Source organism: Crocodylus siamensis, chromosome 12, assembly GCF_052110815.1.
Source record: "Crocodylus siamensis isolate JL-2025a chromosome 12, ASM5211081v1, whole genome shotgun sequence".
Classification (NCBI taxonomy): Eukaryota; Metazoa; Chordata; order Crocodylia; family Crocodylidae; genus Crocodylus; species Crocodylus siamensis.
Window position 1 is genome coordinate 1,295,471 of NC_143406.1, and position 17,118 is coordinate 1,312,588.

Consider the following 17,118-nt stretch of genomic DNA (forward strand, 5'->3'; position numbering starts at 1 on the left):
TCCCAGGAGCATCCCCTGGGGATGAGCATCTAGCAGAGCCCGTGGCTCAGCCCAAAATGATGCTTGATCGCCTACAACAGGCCCCTCGTTTTGCAGGGGGGCAGAAACAGGGGTCTTCCTGCAGGGAAGGGGGCTGGCTCTTGGACAGTCTTGGGGGAGCAGAGGAGCTGTGAGCCCTGCACGGCCCCTCACCTCCTATCCCGCTTTGCGCCCCTGTCGGGGGCTGGGCCGAGCGGGACCTCGGCTCTGACCCGCCGGCCGCGGCTTTGGCAGGTGCCAGCGTCCCGCAGGTGCAGGTGAGCCCGGAGCGGATGGAGGTGCAGGAGGGCAGCACCGTGCGACTCTACTGCAGGGCTGCCGGCTCCCCCGCCGCCACCATCTCCTGGGAGAAGCAAGGGGGTAGCCTGCCACCCCAGGTAAGGCGCCGGGGTCTGCGTGCTGGGGCAGTCGCAGGGGTGGGTGTGGGAGAGGGGCTGGAAGTGCTCTCCGAGAGCCCGTGGGTGCTGCCCTGGGACCAAACAGTCTGACCCTGGAGTAAAATCTGGGATAAAGTTCCTCTTTCACAAGCAGTGGACACGGTTGGTACCTCCAAGCCTGGCTAATAGGGGCAGGGAGCTAGTTTCCCTTAAGCCAGTAGTTCCTCTCCGTGAAGCTGTGCATGTACATGATATCTGACTCCATCCCAGGGAAGGCTCGGGACAGCTACGGCAAGAGGGCTTGTAGGCGCTGCGTGTCCCGTGGCCGGTGCCCTGCAGGAAGGGGGCATGCCCACGCTCCACTCTCACCTGTGCTGTCCCAAGGCCTTGGCCAGGCGTGAGCTGGGGAGACCCCAGAGATGCACGTGTGCTCTCGGTCTGGACAGCTGTGGGGCTTGGGGGTATCGGGCCCAGAGGATGCCCTGCGAGCAGGGTCCCCAGGCCCAGGCTGGTGCCCTGACGGACACCTGTGGAGGGGGTCAGCTCAGCCCTCGCCAATCCAGAGCCCACGTCCCCCTGTGCATGGGCCAGCCCCAGCGGTGTGCAGGGGTCACTCCACCAGGACCTGGGCCCAGCTGCGCTGGGGCCGCTGCACCGGCACAGCCCAGGCTGGTTTGGTTCTCAGTCCGGGAGCGAGAGACCAGCGCGGTGCCCCGGGTGCCTTTTCCCCGGCCCGCGATCCCTAGGACGTGTCCCCCGGGGGAACGTGCAGGGGTACGCATGCACACGCACATGCACGCGCGCACGAACGCCGCCGTGCATGCACACGCACGATCGCTGTCCCTTCCTCTCTCTGACTGCTGTCCTTCTCGGTCCGTCTCTTCCTTCCCACACTCCTCCTCTCCTCTCCTGTCTCTCTGCCGGCCTCTCTCTGCTGCCAGGCTCTCTCTGCCTACGGTTTCCTCCACTTCAAAAGCTCCAGCCTGGAGGAAATCTACCAGCGGATCCTGGAGCTCCGGCAGGTAGCTCGCGTGCCCTACCTGCTGCTTCACCTGGCTGGGCTGGCACGGCAGCCCTGCTCCCTCCTGCTGTCTCTGTCTGGTGTCTCCATCCTGCTCGGCTCCGGGGCTCTGCGGGTCACGGTGCAGCCCCGTGCTGGGAGATCCGGGGGTGCAGCCGAGCTCTAGGATACAGCACAGGGCTCCCTAGCCAGGAGCTCGCGGGCACAGCCCTGGGCGTGTGCCGGCCCTCTCTGCGTGATCCCATCCAAATCTGTGCAACCCAGGTCCCAGGGGACCCGGCTGGGGTGCACGGCCTCTCTTCCCGGAGACTCTCAGCTCACACAGACTGGTCAGTAGTCACCAAGGCGGCACCCCAGCTCTCCTTCCTTCTCCTTCGTGGTGTCCCGTGCCCCTGTGTTGATGGCACCCCGCAGTGCCCCCCGCTTACTGTGTGTCTGCGTGTGCCTCGGGACCTCTGACCCTCACGGCCCTTTCCTGTGCCCGCAGTCGCGCTCGGAGAGGACCGACATCGCCACCCTGGTCATCCCCTCCATCACGGTCGCCGACGGCGGCGTGTACCTGTGTGTCGGGACCAGTGCGGCCGGCGTGGCCCGGGCCAGGATCGAGGTGGTCGTACGAGGTAAGGGGTGCAAGGAGGCCTTCCTTGCTAGCAGCCAGGCGGGTGCCCCCTGCAAGACACCCCCTCCAGACCCTGCCTAAATGGGGCTGTAGCAAGGCCTTGCCCCTGTCAGTGCCTGCAGCATTAGCCACCGTTCCCCCCATGCCCGAGCATCCTTGGCCGTGGCTGGTCCCCCTGCGCTGTCAGAGCACGGGATGCCCAGATGTTTCCTGTCACGGCTCCCCGAGCCCTGCTGACCTCAGCCCTGGATCGAGCAAAGCCCAAAAGTACCCATACAGCGGCTTTGCGGTGCCTCTGGATGGGTCTGCTGAGACCCAAGGCATGGGCTTTGGGGGCCCTGATGGGCTGAGCACAGCCCGGTCTGAAGGGGCTGCATACACACGTTCAGCAGGCGATCTGGGCATCTGCCCCTGCACGAGGAAAACCCAGCGGCACGAGAGGCACGTCCAGTCCGGCCACGCCTCGGACGGATGTCAGGGTCTGAACGCGCAGACCAGGCTGCTCCAGTCGTCAGCGTGCCACACGCCAGCCTGTAACCACGCTCGTCGGGGGCTGTTGGAGCGGCAGGGCACGCTGCACGCTGAGAAGACCCCTTGCTACAAAGCCACAAGCTGTTTGGGGCAGGGACTGCCTTTTGCAGCAGCTCACAAGCCTGGCTCCTTGCTGACCCTGGAGCTCCTCAGGAGCCCAGGGAGTGCCGGCTGCACCGTGCTCCCAACGCAGCCCGTGGCCAGGCTGTAAATGCCCTTGCGGGCGCTGGTTTGCACCCAGTCCCAGAGCCACGCCGTGCCATGCCCCGCTCTCTCGGCCCTTCCAGCCTCAGGGGCTGTGCCCCCCATCCGCATCGAGGCGTCGGCATCGCCGTCGTCCGTGGTCGTAGGACAGACCTTGGATCTGGACTGCGTCGTGGCTGGGCACTCGCAAGGCACGGTCCTCTGGTACAAGCGGGGAGGTGCCCTCCCAGCCAGGCACCAGGTACGGGGGCCCACAGGGCCGCGGGGATGTCGGGGAGCCAGCCCAGGGCGCTGGGGGGGTTGCCTCGGGGGCTCTAGGTCCCCAGGCTGCCCAGGGGAGGGTGAGGAGGCCACGTCCATCCCTGCAGGCCAGAGGGATCCTGCTGGTCAGCGGATCCCAGGTAGACGTCTCCGGGCCATGCAGCACAGGGGCCCAGCGGGCCTGTGGGGACCCATCCCCGGTTTCTCCCCATCCATCACGATCTCTCTCTCCCGGCTCACGGCCCCCCCAGCTCTTCGGCTCCCGCCTGCACATCCCCCAGATCTCGGCAGCTGACTCGGGCGAATACGTCTGCCGCGTCAGCAACGGCGCTGGGCCCAAGGAGGCCTCCATCGTCATCACCGTGCAAGGCGCTGGAGCCGTGCAGGGGGGTAAGCAGGAGCTCGGGACACCCCGGGAGCTGGGGGGCAGCTTTCCCCTCCACACCCTGAGCCGGCCACGAGCCAGCCCCGCTGGCGCTGCCCTCAGGGCAAGGCGTCGCCGCTGCTTTGCAAATGCCCCGAGAGGCCTCGCCGTTCGCTGGGCTCGTCGGGGTGGGCGTGCGCTGAGCCACGAACCGTCCCTCGGCCCTTCCAGCTTCTTCCATGAGCATTGAGTCTTCGTCGCCTGCCGTGGTGGAGGGACAGACCCTGGACCTGAACTGCCTCGTGGCAGGCCAGTCGCACCCCAGCGTCACGTGGCACAGGCGCGGGGGCTCTCTGCCCGCCCGACACCAGGTACGCGGGGCGCAGCTGCGGCCCGGGGGGAGCAGGGCGATAGTCCAGCACTCGGCTCCCCTGACCCTGGGTGAATGCAGCCCGAGCCACGCTCGGGTAGGCGCCTTGCGAGCCCCCTGCCCTCCCTCTGCGCTCGGGCCAGGTCGCCCCCTCACCTCACTGCGGGCCGTCACGCATGGGGCGAGCGAAGTGTCGGGGCGTAGAGTCCCGTCTGCCGTACCCGAGGGAGAAGCGAGGTGGGAGGCTCTTGCGCCAGGCTCTCTGCAGACTCAGGCAGCCAGCAATTCATCCCTGACACTCAGCTCGCTCTTTCAAGGGTTTCTTTGCCACTTGACCATGACAGCGATGCGGGAGAGCTGTCGAGAGGCCTGGCTGCGCCTCCCCGGCCTCCCCCTCTGGGTCTTTGCCCCATGCGCTGGGGACACGGCCTCCTGGCCTGGCTGAGTGCTGCCGGCCTCCCTCAGCCCCCTCGGGACATCGCTGAGGAGCTCCGCTGGGAAGTCCCGGCCTCCCCCTCACCCGTTCCTCCGGTCTCTCCCCCGTTTCCCACGCAGGTCTCCGGCTCTCGCCTGCGGCTAGTCCAGGTCTCTGCAGGTGACTCGGGCGAGTACGTCTGCAGCCTCAGGACTGGGGACACCATTCAAGAGGCCTCCATCTTGGTCACCGTGGCCCGTGCCACTGACAGCTCCCACCGTAAGTGCCAGCGCTGCCTGGGAAGGTCTGGCCCGGGACAGCACCAGACCCAAAGCCCTCCCTGGGTCAGCGCGGTCCTCACAGTCCAGGAGAGGCCCCCAGCTCTGAGCATCTTCCCCTGTCGTGTGTCCTAGCCTCCAGCATCACACCCCCCATTCGGATCGAGTCTTCCTCATCTCCCGTGACCGAAGGACAGACCTTGGACCTGAACTGTGTCATTGCACAGCACTCGCAAGCCCCGGTCAAGTGGTACAAGCGCGGGGGCTCCCTCCCAGCCAAGCACCAGGTACGAGGGGCCGTGGAGAGCATGCCTGGAGAGGGGACACGGGCTGCAGCGTGGCTGGTGCTTTCGCTCTCCCCTGGGTATCTGCAGCCGTTATCAGTGGGGAGTCGGTGCACAGCTGAGGGGGCCATGCCCAACTGCTCGCAGTGTTGCAGCGGTGCTGCCCATGCAGAAAAGTCACACCGGTCACCACTGCCGGCCCCAGCCAGCGCCGTGCTTCCCTTTGGGCCCTGGCGAGGCATCTTTCCCTTCGGCAGTGGTGGCCCCGTGGGGTAGGTCTGCCACCCCACCGGTGACAGGGCAGCTGGGGAGAGCAGCAGGTCCGAGCAGGGTGGCTGCATCGCGGAGCGGCAGCAGAGCCTGGCGTGGACGTGGTGGGACAGTCCTCGCCCGTAACCAGCCCCCGGCTCCTTTCCCGGCAGGTCTTCGGCTCCCGCCTGCTCATCCCACAGGTCACCGAGGCCGACTCGGGCGAGTACGTGTGCCGCAGCAGCACGGGCACCCAGGTCCTGGAGGCCTCCGTCATCGTCACTATACAGGCCATCACCAGCCCCTCTTGTACGTGCAGCGTGCAGAAACCAGCTGATGGGCTTCCAAGGTCCAGGGCTTTGGCTTGGGGCCACAGTGCACACAGGGTCCCATGTTTCCTACCCCCCACGGGGTATGCTGTCCCTTACCCCCGAGCTGCACCCACCTACCAGGGGCAGTGGGCTCTGGTGAGCAGCCTGGAGACACAGCCCCCCTCTTGTACGAGCAGCTGAGGCTCACGCTCCAGGGCAGACACGTGGACCCCGGAGCAAGGGCTTTCAGGCAGGTGGGAAGGCAAAGCGCATCTCCCCGGTCCTCCCCTGCTGCCAGTGGTGGCAGCTGCCCGTGACAGCTCCCCTTGCCTGCAGGCAGGGACGTGGTCCCTGGGATCTGGTCAGGGTGAGCTGCTGTGAGAGCCCCCCAGCAGCTTTCAGAGATGGATGGGGGTTGGAAATATCTCCTGACTGGGGCAGGCTCAGCCTGTGGAGAAAATCCTGCAGGACGTGGTGGAAAGCCCATTGCTTGGGAGGCTAAACACTAAGGCAACGCAGAGCTGAGGCAGGGCACAGTGGGATCTCGTGGGCCGTCTCCATCTCCTCCTGGCCTTGTGTGTGATGTGCACCGAGACCCGGCTGCGGCTGCAGCTGGCACCTGACTCCCCCTCGTTTCTCCCAGCCTCAGGCATCACGCACCCCATCAGGATCGAGTCTTCGTCCTCCCACGTCACCGAAGGACAGACCTTGGACCTGAACTGTGCTGTGGACGGCCAGTTGTCAGCCCAGGTCACGTGGTACAAGCGGGGGGGTCCCCTCCCAGCCAAGCACCAGGTACAGTAGCCCGAGCAGGCAGCGGGAGGTTTTCCACTTGCCGTGGGCTCGAAGGAAGCCTGGCCACGAGGTGCTGGTGTGAAGCCACCCCGTGGCGTGTGGGGAAGAGCCAGGGCCGAGGAGGGATCCCGGAGCCGCCGCGCCCTGCGCAGAGGGGACGCAGCGGGATGACACGCGCCAGCACTGCCCGGGCCATCTCCCCAACCACCGTACGCCCCCGCCCCCAGGTCTCCGGCTCCCGCCTGCGGCTGGTGCAGGTCACGCCGGCCGACTCGGGCGAGTACGTGTGCCGCGTCAGCGCCGGCGGCGCCACCAAGGAGACGTCCGTCCTCGTCACCATCCAGCACAGCGGTGCCGTGTCCCACCGTGAGTCGGGGCCACGCGGGGCTGCCGCGCTGTCCGGTGCTCGGGGGTCCGTGGTGGGACGCGACAGCCGTGTCGCGGCCTGGGGCTCCCGTCCCAGGGTGCGCGGAGCCCGTGGCGGGAGTTACTGGGTGGGATGTAAACACAAACCCTAGGAAGGCCTCTGGAGGGTGAGGGGCTCGGGGGGTATCCGAGACTGAACAAGCCACGGCCAAGGTCCCGGGAGTGGCCTGAAATGAGGGGTCTGCACTAGTCTCCAGGAGAGGGGTGGGTGGGCTGGCAGCTGGCACAACTGCCCTCCATAAAACGCCCGTGGTGCTGCGAAGCTGCAGCCTGGGCCACCCGCTGTAACCTGCCCCTTTGGGCTCCGCAGCCTCAAGCATCACGCCTCCCGTGAGGATCGAGTCGTCGTCGTCCTCCGTGGCCGAAGGGCAGAGCTTGGACCTGAACTGCGTGGTGGCCGGGCAGTCCCCGGCCCAGGTCACCTGGTACAAGCGCGGGGACTCCCTGCCCGCCCGGCACCAGGTAGGCAAGCCAGGGCAGGGCCCCGGGGGTGGCAAGAAGGGAAGGGGGAGGCTCTCCTTGCATGGCTTGGGCCCCGACAGCAGCTCAGACACATGCTTATACTCTGGAAACGGCTGCCGAGGGCCTGCTCCCATGGAGGTGAGCTGCTACCGCCACAGAAGTTGGGCGGCCTCCTTCGACTGGCGTGGCATGATGTGTGATGGAGAGTCCTCGTGGCAGGACCCACGGTGCAGGCGTGGGGCAGAAAGCTGATTCCCCTGCCCCTGGGAGGCAGCTGTGGTGGGTGGCAAGGGGCAGACAGGGCCAGCATGCCTGCTGGGGGCAGGCTGAGGCCAGAGCCAGGCATCCCCCAAGTCACCTCTGGGAGCGGTGTGGGTCAGACCCAGGTTAGACACTGAAACCACAGCCCCAGGCGGGAGCACTGGGCAGCTGTGGGTTGAGGGAGCCCGGAGCCGCCGCGCCCTGCGCAGAGGGGACGCAGCGAGATCACACGCGCCGGCACTGCCCGGGCCATCTCCCCAACCACCGTACGCCCCCGCCCCCAGGTCTCCGGCTCCCGCCTGCGGCTGGTGCAGGTCACGCCGGCCGACTCGGGCGAGTACGTGTGCCGCGTCAGCGCCGGCGGTGCCACCAAGGAGACGTCCGTCCTCGTCACCATCCAGCACAGCGGTGCCGTGTCCCACCGTGAGTCGGGGCCACGCGGGGCTGCCGCGCTGTCCGGTGCTCGGGGGTCCGTGGTGGGACGCGACAGCCGTGTCGCGGCCTAGGGCTCCCGTCCCAGGGTGCGCGGAGCCCGTGGCGGGAGCTACCGGGAGGGATGGGCGCGATGCGAGTGCGAACCCAGGGAAGGCTCCCGCAGAGTGAGGGGCTGAACAAGCCGCAGCCAAGGTCCTGGGAGCATCCCGAAATGATGGGTCTGTGCAAGTCTCTGGGAGAGGGGCAGGTTGACAGCCAGCAAAGCGCTGGCATTGCCCGTGATGCTGCAGACCCGCAGCCGGGGCCAGCTGCCGTAACCTGCCCCTCTGGGCTCCGCAGCCTCCAGCGTCACCCCTCCCGTGAGGATCGAGTCGTCGTCGTCCTCCGTGGCCGAAGGGCAGAGCTTGGACCTGAACTGCGTGGTGGCCGGGCAGTCCCCGGCCCAGGTCACCTGGTACAAGCGCGGGGACTCCCTGCCCGCCCGGCACCAGGTAGGCAAGCCAGGGCAGGGCTGGGGGGGTCTCCCTGCGTGGCCGTGGGGCCGGAGGGAGCTCTGCTATTCTGCTGGAGCGTGACTCCTGCTCTCCTGTTCTCACTCATTTCTGGGAGAGCTGGTGTGTGTCCAGCGCCAAGGCAGGCTCTGCTCTGGCGGGGGGGGGCCGGGCAGTGGGGCCGAGTCCCCGGGGCAGCATCCACAGTCAAAAAGCAGAGAGGGCCTTAGCTGTGTCATTCAGGAGCCAGGCACAAGGCACTAACCAAATCATCAGTGCACGAGCTTTGGGGAACCACAGCTTGTGCCTCTCTGCTTCAGTTAGTCTATAAGGTACAGCTCCCCTTTTCCAGTCCCAGAACAGTGCAGGGAGCTGGTTTCCCATCCTGCAAGAGGGCCAAGGAGCAGAAGAGTCTGGGGCTGGAGATAGCGAATGCGCTGGAGCGCGCGTCCTGCGGCGCTCAGGCCGCGGTGGGGTCCCGGGGAGCTGTGGACCCGAGCTGTGAGCGAGGGAGCTCGGGGGGCGCTGCGGGGTGGAGGACAGGAGGAATCCCCAGAGCCCGGGATGGTACAGGGGGTGTATCCAGCACTGTCCCGGCTTCCCGTCTCCCGCCTCCTGTCTCCCCGTGGCTCTCCCCAGGTCTCCGGCTCCCGCCTGCGGCTGGTGCAGGTCACGCCGGCCGACTCGGGCGAGTACGTGTGCCGCGTCAGCACCGGCAGCGCCACCAAGGAGACGTCCGTCCTCGTCACCATCCAGCCTAAGGACGCCTCCTCCTACCGTGAGTCTGGGGGCTGGCGTGCTTCCCCTCTGCAAGTTCAGAGCCCCTCCGGAGGGGCCTACAGCAGCTCTGCGCTGGGGCTCACGACGGGACACGCTGGCTCTTGGAGGGCTTGAAGCCTCTCCAGGTGCCTCTGCCCAAGGGGAGGTCAGCGCTCCTGGGACGGGGACCACTGAAAGGGAGCCTGTGGAGGGGGCGAGGAGCTCTCGGGGACTGGCTGAGGCTCTGAATGAGCTCAGGCAAAGCTCGTGGGAGGTACCTGGAGCTCTTGGCCTGGCCCCGACCCCAGCGGGACAAGCGGCTCCAGGGACAGCACTGCTCCATCCATCATGGTGCCGCAAAGCAGCAGAACATGCCCCTGTCGTAACCTCCTCTCTCGCAACATCCCCAGCCATGGCCGTCACGCCGCCTGTGAGGATCGAGTCGTCGTCGTCCTCCGTGGCCGAAGGGCAGAGCTTGGACCTGAACTGCGTGGTGGCCGGGCAGTCCCCGGCCCAGGTCACCTGGTACAAGCGCGGGGACTCCCTGCCCGCCAGGCACCAGGTAGGCAAGCCAGGGCAGGGCTGGGGGGGTCTCCCTGCGTGGCCGTGGGCATGAGGGGGTCGTGCTGTGCTCAGAGGCAGCGCGGGGGATTGCTCATTGCATGTGAGGTGTGGGGAATGGCAGCATCCAGGGCTGAGGGTCAGGAGCAGGACTCTGCCCATTGTACCATCACTCCTCTCTCCACCCCTCTCCCCCAGGTCTCCGGCTCCCGCCTGCGGCTGGTGCAGGTCACGCCGGCCGACTCGGGCGAGTACGTGTGCCGCGTCAGCGCCAGCGGCGCCACCAAGGAGACGTCCGTCCTCGTCACCATCCAGCACAGCGGTGCCGTGTCCCACCGTGAGTCGGGGCCACGCGGGGCTGCCGCGCTGTCCGGTGCTCGGGGGTCCGTGGTGGGACGCGACAGCCGTGTCGCGGCCTGGGGCTCCCGTCCCAGGGTGCGCGGAGCCCATGGCGGGAGTTACTGGGAGGGATGGGCGGGATGTGAGCGCAAACCCAGGGAAGGCTCCCGCAGAGTGAGGGGTTCGGGGGGTATCCGAGACTGAACAAGCCATGGCCGAGGTCCTGGGAGCGGCCTGAAACGATGGGTCTGTGCTAGACTCCGGGAGACAGCCAGCAAAGTGTGCAATGCCCACGGTGCTGCGAAGCTGCAGCCTGGGCCACCCGCTGTAACCTGCCCCTTTGGGCTCCGCAGCCTCAAGCATCACGCCTCCCGTGAGGATCGAGTCGTCGTCGTCCTCCGTGGCCGAAGGGCAGAGCTTGGACCTGAACTGCGTGGTGGCCGGGCAGTCCGCGGCCCAGGTCACCTGGTACAAGCGCGGGGACTCCCTGCCCGCCCGGCACCAGGTAGGCAAGCCAGGGCAGGTCTTGGCTTGCCTTGGCCTGAGGGTTGGGTTCCCATCCTGCAAGAGGTCCAAGGAGCAGAAGAGTCTGGAGCTGGAGATAGCAAATGCGCTGGAGAGCGCATCCTGCGGTGCTCAGGCCGCGGTGGGGTCCTGGGCAGCTGTGGAGCCCGAGCTGGGGGCCAGGATTTCCCTTGGGGGACCCATCAGGCGTCCTCGCTGTCAGACCTGGGGTAGACAGCAGCGCCAGGCCTGCGAGGGAGCCTAGGGAGAGCCGCAGGGTGGGGGGAGGAGGAATCCCCGGAGCCCGTCGCAGGGGGTGTATCCAGCACTGTCCCGGCTTCCCGTCTCCCACCTCCTGTCTCCCCGTGGCTCTCCCCAGGTCTCCGGCTCCCGCCTGCGGCTGGTGCAGGTCACGCCGGCCGACTCGGGCGAGTACGTGTGCCGCGTCAGCACCGGCGGCGCCACCAAGGAGACGTCCGTCCTCGTCACCATCCAGCGCAGCGGTGCCGTGTCCCACCGTGAGTCGGGGCCGTGCCGGGCTGCTGCGTGCAGAAGGCCCCGCGAGGAGCCCGTTGGGGTTTGGGGGGTCCATGCTGCCTGGCCTCTGCTTGCTGGGTCTCCAAGCCCCTTCTCTGAGGAGCGATCCCACCTCCTGGGGCACGAGAAAGGGTGGGCTGAATCTGAGTTTCGCGTCCTCTCTCTCTGTCTCCCACGGCGCTGCAAGGTAGCAGATGTGGTTCCCTGCCATAACCCTCCCCGCTCTCGCCCTCCCAGCTTCGGGTGTCACCCAGCCGGTGGTGATCGAGTCTTCATCGTCCTCCGTGGCCGAAGGGCAGACGCTGGAGCTGAACTGCATCGTGGCAGGGCCGTCGCCAGCCCAGGTTACGTGGTACAAGCGTGGGGGCTCCCTCCCGGCCAACCACCAGGTACGCGGGGCAGGGAGGCCTGGGAGGACTTTCTGGTGGTGGTCCGGCCTTGCGGAGGGTGGCTCTTCCTCGCCACCCCTTTGCTCTCCCCGCTCACGCGCCCGGCCTCCGTGCTCCCTCCTCTCCCTGCCTCAGGTCTCCGGCTCCCGGCTGCGCCTCCCCCAGGTATCCGCGGCCGACTCGGGCGAGTACGTGTGCCGCGTCGTCACCAGCGGCATCCCGCACGAGAGCTCTCTCATCGTCACCATCGAGGGCAGTGCCGGCTCCTATTGTGAGTACCGTGAATGTGGGCTGCACCAGCAGTGCCCTCTCCCGGGCTCAGAGGGGCGCATGCCCGGAGGATACGTGCAGGGGGCCCTGGCTGATTCCTTATCTTGGGGTCATAACATCCCGGAGAAGTGGGGCTGGAGGGGACCTCCAAAGGTCACATCTGGTCCAGCCCTGGCCTGAGGCAAGATCAGCCCTGTGCAAACCAGCCCAGACAAACCTGTATCTAACCTCTTAGCAAAAGCACAGTCACCCCTGGCGCAGCACCAGGCATCACACCCAGCCCTGCACCAGGGAAAGCAGAGGGACGATGGCAGTCAACATCCCACTGCTGTCCAAGGGGGTTAATAGATGCTCAAGAGACCCCAGCAGAGGAAGGCAAGCCCCCTCAGCCTGGACCAGTTTGTGCAGGGGGGAAATCCCTTCCTGCCCCACGGCAGTGTCGATCTGAGCCTGAGCGCAGGGGCAAAACCCTCCAGCCAGGACCGTGCAGGGTTGGTGCGAGCAGCAGCATTGCCACAGCCCCGTGCCCATCGCCGGCCTGGGCTGCAGCAGGACCCGGCGCCGTGGGGGAGGCTCAGAAACCCCCTGACACATGGAGCAAGTGATGGGAGAGGAGGGACGCTCCCTCCCAGCCCCACGAGGCCACCAGCAAGGCCCAGATACCTGGGAAACTCCTGTAGTAATGGATCGGGCCGGGGAGCCTTCCCGTGGCGGGATCCAGCCCAGAGCACGGCGCAGCGTGCTGAGACACCTCCGTCCCTCTCCTCCGTCCTCTTGCAGCTGTGGGCGTCACGCCGCCAGCGAGGATCGAGACCTCTTCCTCCTCCGTCATTGAGGGACAGACCCTGGACCTGAACTGCATGGTGGCCGGCCACTCGCACCCCAGAGTCGCGTGGCACAAGCGGGGGGGCTCCCTGCCAGCCGGCCACCAGGTACAGGGGCTCGGCGGGGCTGGGGGAGGTCCGGGCTCCATCAGCCCCTCCGCGGGCAGCGGGTGTGTTGAAGCCGGGCCGTGGCACGGAGACAGGGCGCCGGAGGCGGCGGTGCCGTGGGGCGGGGGGGACTTCCAGGAGCGGCCTGGGGCTCTGGGAATCCGAGGCCTGAGCGGACTCTCGCGCCAGGGCGGGCCCCGGGGCAGCGGCTGGAGGAGCTCTCCGGGGCTGCGCCCTGGCCCCGCGGGCGCCGGGCCCTCACCTCTCCTCTCCCTGGCAGGTGCTGGGCTCCCGGCTGCGGCTTCTGCAGGTCTCGCCGGCCGACTCGGGCGAGTACGTGTGCCGCGTCCTCAACGGTGCCGGCTCCCTGGAGGCCTCTGTCATCATCGCCGTCCCCAGCAGTGCCGGCTCCTACTACTGTGAGTGTGGGCAGCGTGCAGGCACGAGACCTGCCCGCGGGCACGGGATCCCCGGAGACGGGGTCCGTTGTGCTCCTCCGCTTGGGCAGTTAGGCCTAGTGGCTGCCTCCTTCCTTGAAGGCCAGGAGCCGGCGGGGATCTGACCAGCATATAATCACCCCTCTCTCCTCCCCCAGCCTCCAGCGGCACTCACCCCATCCGCATCGAGTCCTCCTCGTCCTCCCTCGCCGAGGGGCAGACCTTGGACCTCGACTGCGTGGTGGCCGGGCAGCCCCAGATCACGTGGCACAAGCGCGGGGGCTCCCTCCCGGACAACCACCAGGTACGGAGGCCAGGGCAGAGCTGAGGCGGGAGTCTCCAGCCCTGCCGGCCCCGGGGTGGGGGTCTCCGGGGCAGGCGGCGGATGGCAGCCAGCAGAAATCAGCCGGCTGGGGTCTCCGGAGCCGAGAGGTCCGCAGCCGCCGGCCCGGAGGGTGAACAGGACTCTCAGCTCCCGGTCCCCGGCTCTCTCCTGACCACCGCTGCTCCCCTCAGGTCTCCGGCTCCCACCTGCGCATCCCCCAGGTCTCCTCGGCCGATTCGGGCGAGTACGTGTGCCGCGCCAGTGCTGGCGGTGTCACGCGGGAGGCCGCTCTCGTCGTCACCATTGAGGACGACGCCAGCCCTTCCCGCCGTAAGCCAGCTCAGCGTGCGGTCCCGGTGGTAGGGAGGGAGATCCTCGGCCCGCCTCTGTCGCTCTGCTCCGCTACAGCCTCGGGGTGGGGCCTGGGGCGAGTCCCTTCCCCGGGAGTCGGTTGTGCTCCGTGGCAGGGCCCAGGGGTGCGTCCCTCCAGGACCGCCAGCTCCTCTGCAAGCAGCCCGGCAGAGACGGCGTCGGGGGCTCCCGGGGGCTCGCTGGGGGGTGGGTGCAACTGAGCCAAGGGGAACGTGCCTGCACCCAGCAAGACAGGGGCCATGCTCGCGGTGCTGAGGGACCCATCCCACTGTCTGGGTCATCTCAGGGGCCCTGTGGGGTCTGCATGGGTTGCACCTGCCCCTTCAGAAACCGCTTCCCCCCCCTTTCTCAGCTGCGTGCGCCAGGTCTAACCCTCCTGCTTCCGCCCCCAGCCTCAGGCTTCACGCCCCCCGTCCGGGTTGAGGCTTCGTCATCCTCCGTTGTCGAAGGGCAGACCGTGGACCTGAGCTGCGTGGTGGCCGGCCAGTCCCAGCCCCGCGTCACGTGGTACAAGCGCGATGGCTCCCTCCCGGCAAAACACCAGGTACGGGCCGCGCCGTCCACCCCTCCTTTTCCCACTGACAGGGTGCTCCCAGCACCGGCGTGTCCCTGGGCCTGAGCAGGGCAGGGCTCCTCGTGGCCGCCCAGACGCAGGAGCCACGGGCAGGGGGTCACGTCCGCAGCTCTGGTGTCGCAGGGGGAGGACTCCCTGCCGCGACTGTCCCCAGGCTGAGCCTTCACGGACTCCTGCAGGTCTCCGGCTCCTGGCTGCGGCTGGCCCAGGTCTCCGTGGCCGACTCGGGCGAATACGTCTGCCGGGTCAGCAGCGGTGCCGCTTCCCAGGAGGCCTCCATCACCATCTCCGTCTCCTCTGGTGATGGCTCTGGCTACCGTGAGTCCAGTGGGTGGTGGGCAGGAGAGTGGAGACGTGGGCTCCGGGGACTCCTGACCTGGCATCACCCCAGTGCCTCCCCCCCCGCAGGCCTGCAGAGCCCCATCATCTCCATCGACCCGCACAGCACCACCGTGCGCCAGGGCGAGGATGCGTCCTTCAAGTGCCGCATCCACAACGGCGCGCGGCCCATCAACATCACCTGGAGGATGGCCCCCGGCCTGCAGCTGCAAGGTACGGCATGCCCTGGGGCTGTCCCTGCCAGCCCCGCAGCCGCTCAGCGCCAGCACCCCAGGGGACAGGGGTGGCTTTGCACAAGGGACGCCTGCGGGGCATGTTGCAGGAGCACTGGCTGCCGGGGAGCTCCGAGTTACCCCAGCCCTGGCTCCCCCCTCCAGCCGGGCTGTTAGAAAAGTTTCTTCCCAGGGAAGGGGGGACCCTCCATCCCTGGGGGTGTTCAGGCCCTGCTCAGGGATGATCTAGGTGGAGCGATGCCTGTGCTCTGCTCCCGGGTTTCCCAGGTTTCTGGGCTCTGTTGGTTGCCCCCTGCCCTGCTTTCTGCTCCCTGTGTCAGGGGGTTTTAAGCCTCCCCCAGAGGCACTTTGTGGCCAGGGCAGGGGTTGGCTCAGCGGCGTCTCTGCCTCCCCAGACAACGTGAAGATCAGCCCCAACGGCTCGGTGATCACCATCTCCCAGGCTCGCGTCAGCAACCAGGGCACCTATCACTGCGTGGCCTCCAACCGCTTTGGGATAGCCAGCAGCGTGGTCAGTCTCGTGGTGCAAGGTGAGCAGTGGCTGAGGAAGCCCGGGGCCCAGCTCGCAGCCCCGGAGACGCCACAGCCGGTGCCGGCTGGCCCCGGCTGCTGCCTGCAGACTCCCTGACACCTCCCTCCCTGCAGAGTCCCCCACGGTTTCCGTGATGCCCGAGGGCCCCGTGACGGTGAAGGTGGGCAAGTCCCTCAGCCTGGAGTGCCTCGGCCGGGGCGACCCCCGCCCCCTGGTCCGCTGGAGCCGGCTGGGCGTGCAGCAGAAGATCGAGCACCAGATGCTGCTGCCCCTGGAGAGCCAAGCCGTGCTGCAGGTGAGCTGGGCCCCATGGACCTTCACCCCCCGCGCACCCACGGTCCGGGGGTCCCTGGGGCAGCAGGACATATGGCTGCAGCCACAGAGCACCCTTGTCCTGCCCTGCTCCCTGGGGGCATGGAGGGGCCAGCAGCAGAGGAGCCAGGGTGGCTAGCCCAGCTGCAGTCCTGGCTCCTGGGCCAGTGGCCCAGCGTGTATCAACCCTGCTGAGCAGGAAGGGGCTGAGCCATCACGCCCCCACATCTCTGCACCCCCAGATCTCGCCTGTGAAGCCTGAGGACGCCGGCACGTACGTGTGCGTGGCCCAGAACCCCGTGGGCTCTGCCCAGGTGGAGGTGGAGGTGACCGTGCAAGCTGCCCACAGGACCCCGGGTGCCCCTGAGGTCACGGTGGAGCCCACGTTGACGGTGGTGGCCGGAGAGACAGCCACGCTGCGCTGCTCTGCCACGGGTACGTGAGTGTGAGCCGGGCCAGATCCCAGCCCTTGATCCACCTCCGCGTGCCCCTCTGCAGTGGGTCTGTCTGTGCATTTGTCCCCGTCCCTGCCCCTCTGTCTATCCATGTCCATCCCTGCACCTTGCAGAGACCTGGTGTGTTGGAGACGTGCATGGCTGCCCATCTTGGGGGGTGCCGTGCCGTGGCATGCTGCCGGCCACCACAGCCTGGCTAGCGGGCGACTCCGACCTGCCTCTCTCCCTGCAGGTGAGCCAGCCCCCAGCATCCATTGGTCCAAGCTGCGGGCACCGCTGCCCTGGCAGCACAAAGTGATGAACAACACCCTGGTCATCCCACGAGCGGCGCAGCAGGACTCCGGGCAGTACATCTGCAACGCCAGCAATGCGGCCGGCTTCTCCGAGGCCTTCGTCGCGCTGGATGTGGAAAGTGAGTTGCGGCCAGGGTCTGCCAGGGAAAGACATGGGGGCTGAGTGCACTTGACCTTTAGCCTCATGCTGTCACCATGCCTGGTGGTGTAATGTAGGGGGAGGCAGGTCCCATACCCCAAAGGGATCCCTCATGGTGCCTGTCTTCCCCAGTGCCGCCCTACGCCACCAGCCTGCCCGACGAGAGCTCGGTGCGAGCGGGCGAGACGGTGCAGCTGAAGTGCCTGGCCCACGGCACGCCACCTCTGCGCTACCAGTGGGACAAAGTCAACGGCCTCCTCTCGGACCGTGCCACGCTGCGGGACAGCATCCTGCGCATCAGCCCGGCCCAGCCCGAGGACACGGGCACCTACCGCTGCGTCGTCAGCAACAGGGTGGGCTCCGCAGAGACCATCGCCAGGGTCAGCGTCCAGGGTGAGCACCTGAGCTGGGGCCTCCACCTGCTCCTCTGTCCTGGGGAAGGGGCTCGGACATGGTCAGGCCCCTGGGGAGGCTCTTGGGGTCCGAGCCTCAAGGAGAGGGCGGCTCCAGGCCTTGGTTCCGACAGTCTTGGAGAATGGGTGGGAAAGGTGTCAGGGGAGCAGGACCCCCAGAGTGGGGGTGAGCATACCGTGACAGCAGCCCCAGGCAGCAGCAGTGACGGC

General features: G+C 67.6%; 1 protein-coding gene across 14 annotated transcripts in view; it reads left to right on the top strand.

Annotated features, from left to right (window-relative positions):
• The window catches only part of HSPG2 (heparan sulfate proteoglycan 2), an 84,572-nt gene that overhangs the window by 55,719 nt on the left and 11,735 nt on the right, over positions 1–17,118 (top strand). For 8 of the 14 annotated variants that reach the window (XM_090023314.1, XM_090023317.1, XM_090023318.1 and 5 more), the window contains 33 exons: positions 274–416; positions 1,358–1,438; positions 1,925–2,057; positions 2,875–3,032; positions 3,304–3,442; positions 3,648–3,787; positions 4,342–4,480; positions 4,615–4,766; positions 5,186–5,321; positions 5,967–6,118; positions 6,346–6,484; positions 6,855–7,006; positions 7,552–7,690; positions 8,042–8,193; positions 8,833–8,971; positions 9,363–9,514; positions 9,712–9,850; positions 10,206–10,357; positions 10,736–10,874; positions 11,131–11,282; positions 11,418–11,553; positions 12,333–12,484; positions 12,765–12,903; positions 13,080–13,225; positions 13,438–13,576; positions 14,011–14,162; positions 14,372–14,510; positions 14,601–14,744; positions 15,160–15,294; positions 15,410–15,591; positions 15,851–16,043; positions 16,296–16,475; positions 16,628–16,888. In XM_090023314.1, coding sequence (XP_089879440.1) covers positions 274–416; positions 1,358–1,438; positions 1,925–2,057; positions 2,875–3,032; positions 3,304–3,442; positions 3,648–3,787; positions 4,342–4,480; positions 4,615–4,766; positions 5,186–5,321; positions 5,967–6,118; positions 6,346–6,484; positions 6,855–7,006; positions 7,552–7,690; positions 8,042–8,193; positions 8,833–8,971; positions 9,363–9,514; positions 9,712–9,850; positions 10,206–10,357; positions 10,736–10,874; positions 11,131–11,282; positions 11,418–11,553; positions 12,333–12,484; positions 12,765–12,903; positions 13,080–13,225; positions 13,438–13,576; positions 14,011–14,162; positions 14,372–14,510; positions 14,601–14,744; positions 15,160–15,294; positions 15,410–15,591; positions 15,851–16,043; positions 16,296–16,475; positions 16,628–16,888 — 4,926 coding nt within the window. The remainder of the gene's footprint in view (positions 1–273; positions 417–1,357; positions 1,439–1,924; positions 2,058–2,874; positions 3,033–3,303; positions 3,443–3,647; positions 3,788–4,341; positions 4,481–4,614; positions 4,767–5,185; positions 5,322–5,966; positions 6,119–6,345; positions 6,485–6,854; positions 7,007–7,551; positions 7,691–8,041; positions 8,194–8,832; positions 8,972–9,362; positions 9,515–9,711; positions 9,851–10,205; positions 10,358–10,735; positions 10,875–11,130; positions 11,283–11,417; positions 11,554–12,332; positions 12,485–12,764; positions 12,904–13,079; positions 13,226–13,437; positions 13,577–14,010; positions 14,163–14,371; positions 14,511–14,600; positions 14,745–15,159; positions 15,295–15,409; positions 15,592–15,850; positions 16,044–16,295; positions 16,476–16,627; positions 16,889–17,118) is intronic. The other 6 variants (XM_090023320.1, XM_090023324.1, XM_090023329.1 and 3 more) reach the window with 1 other exon arrangement.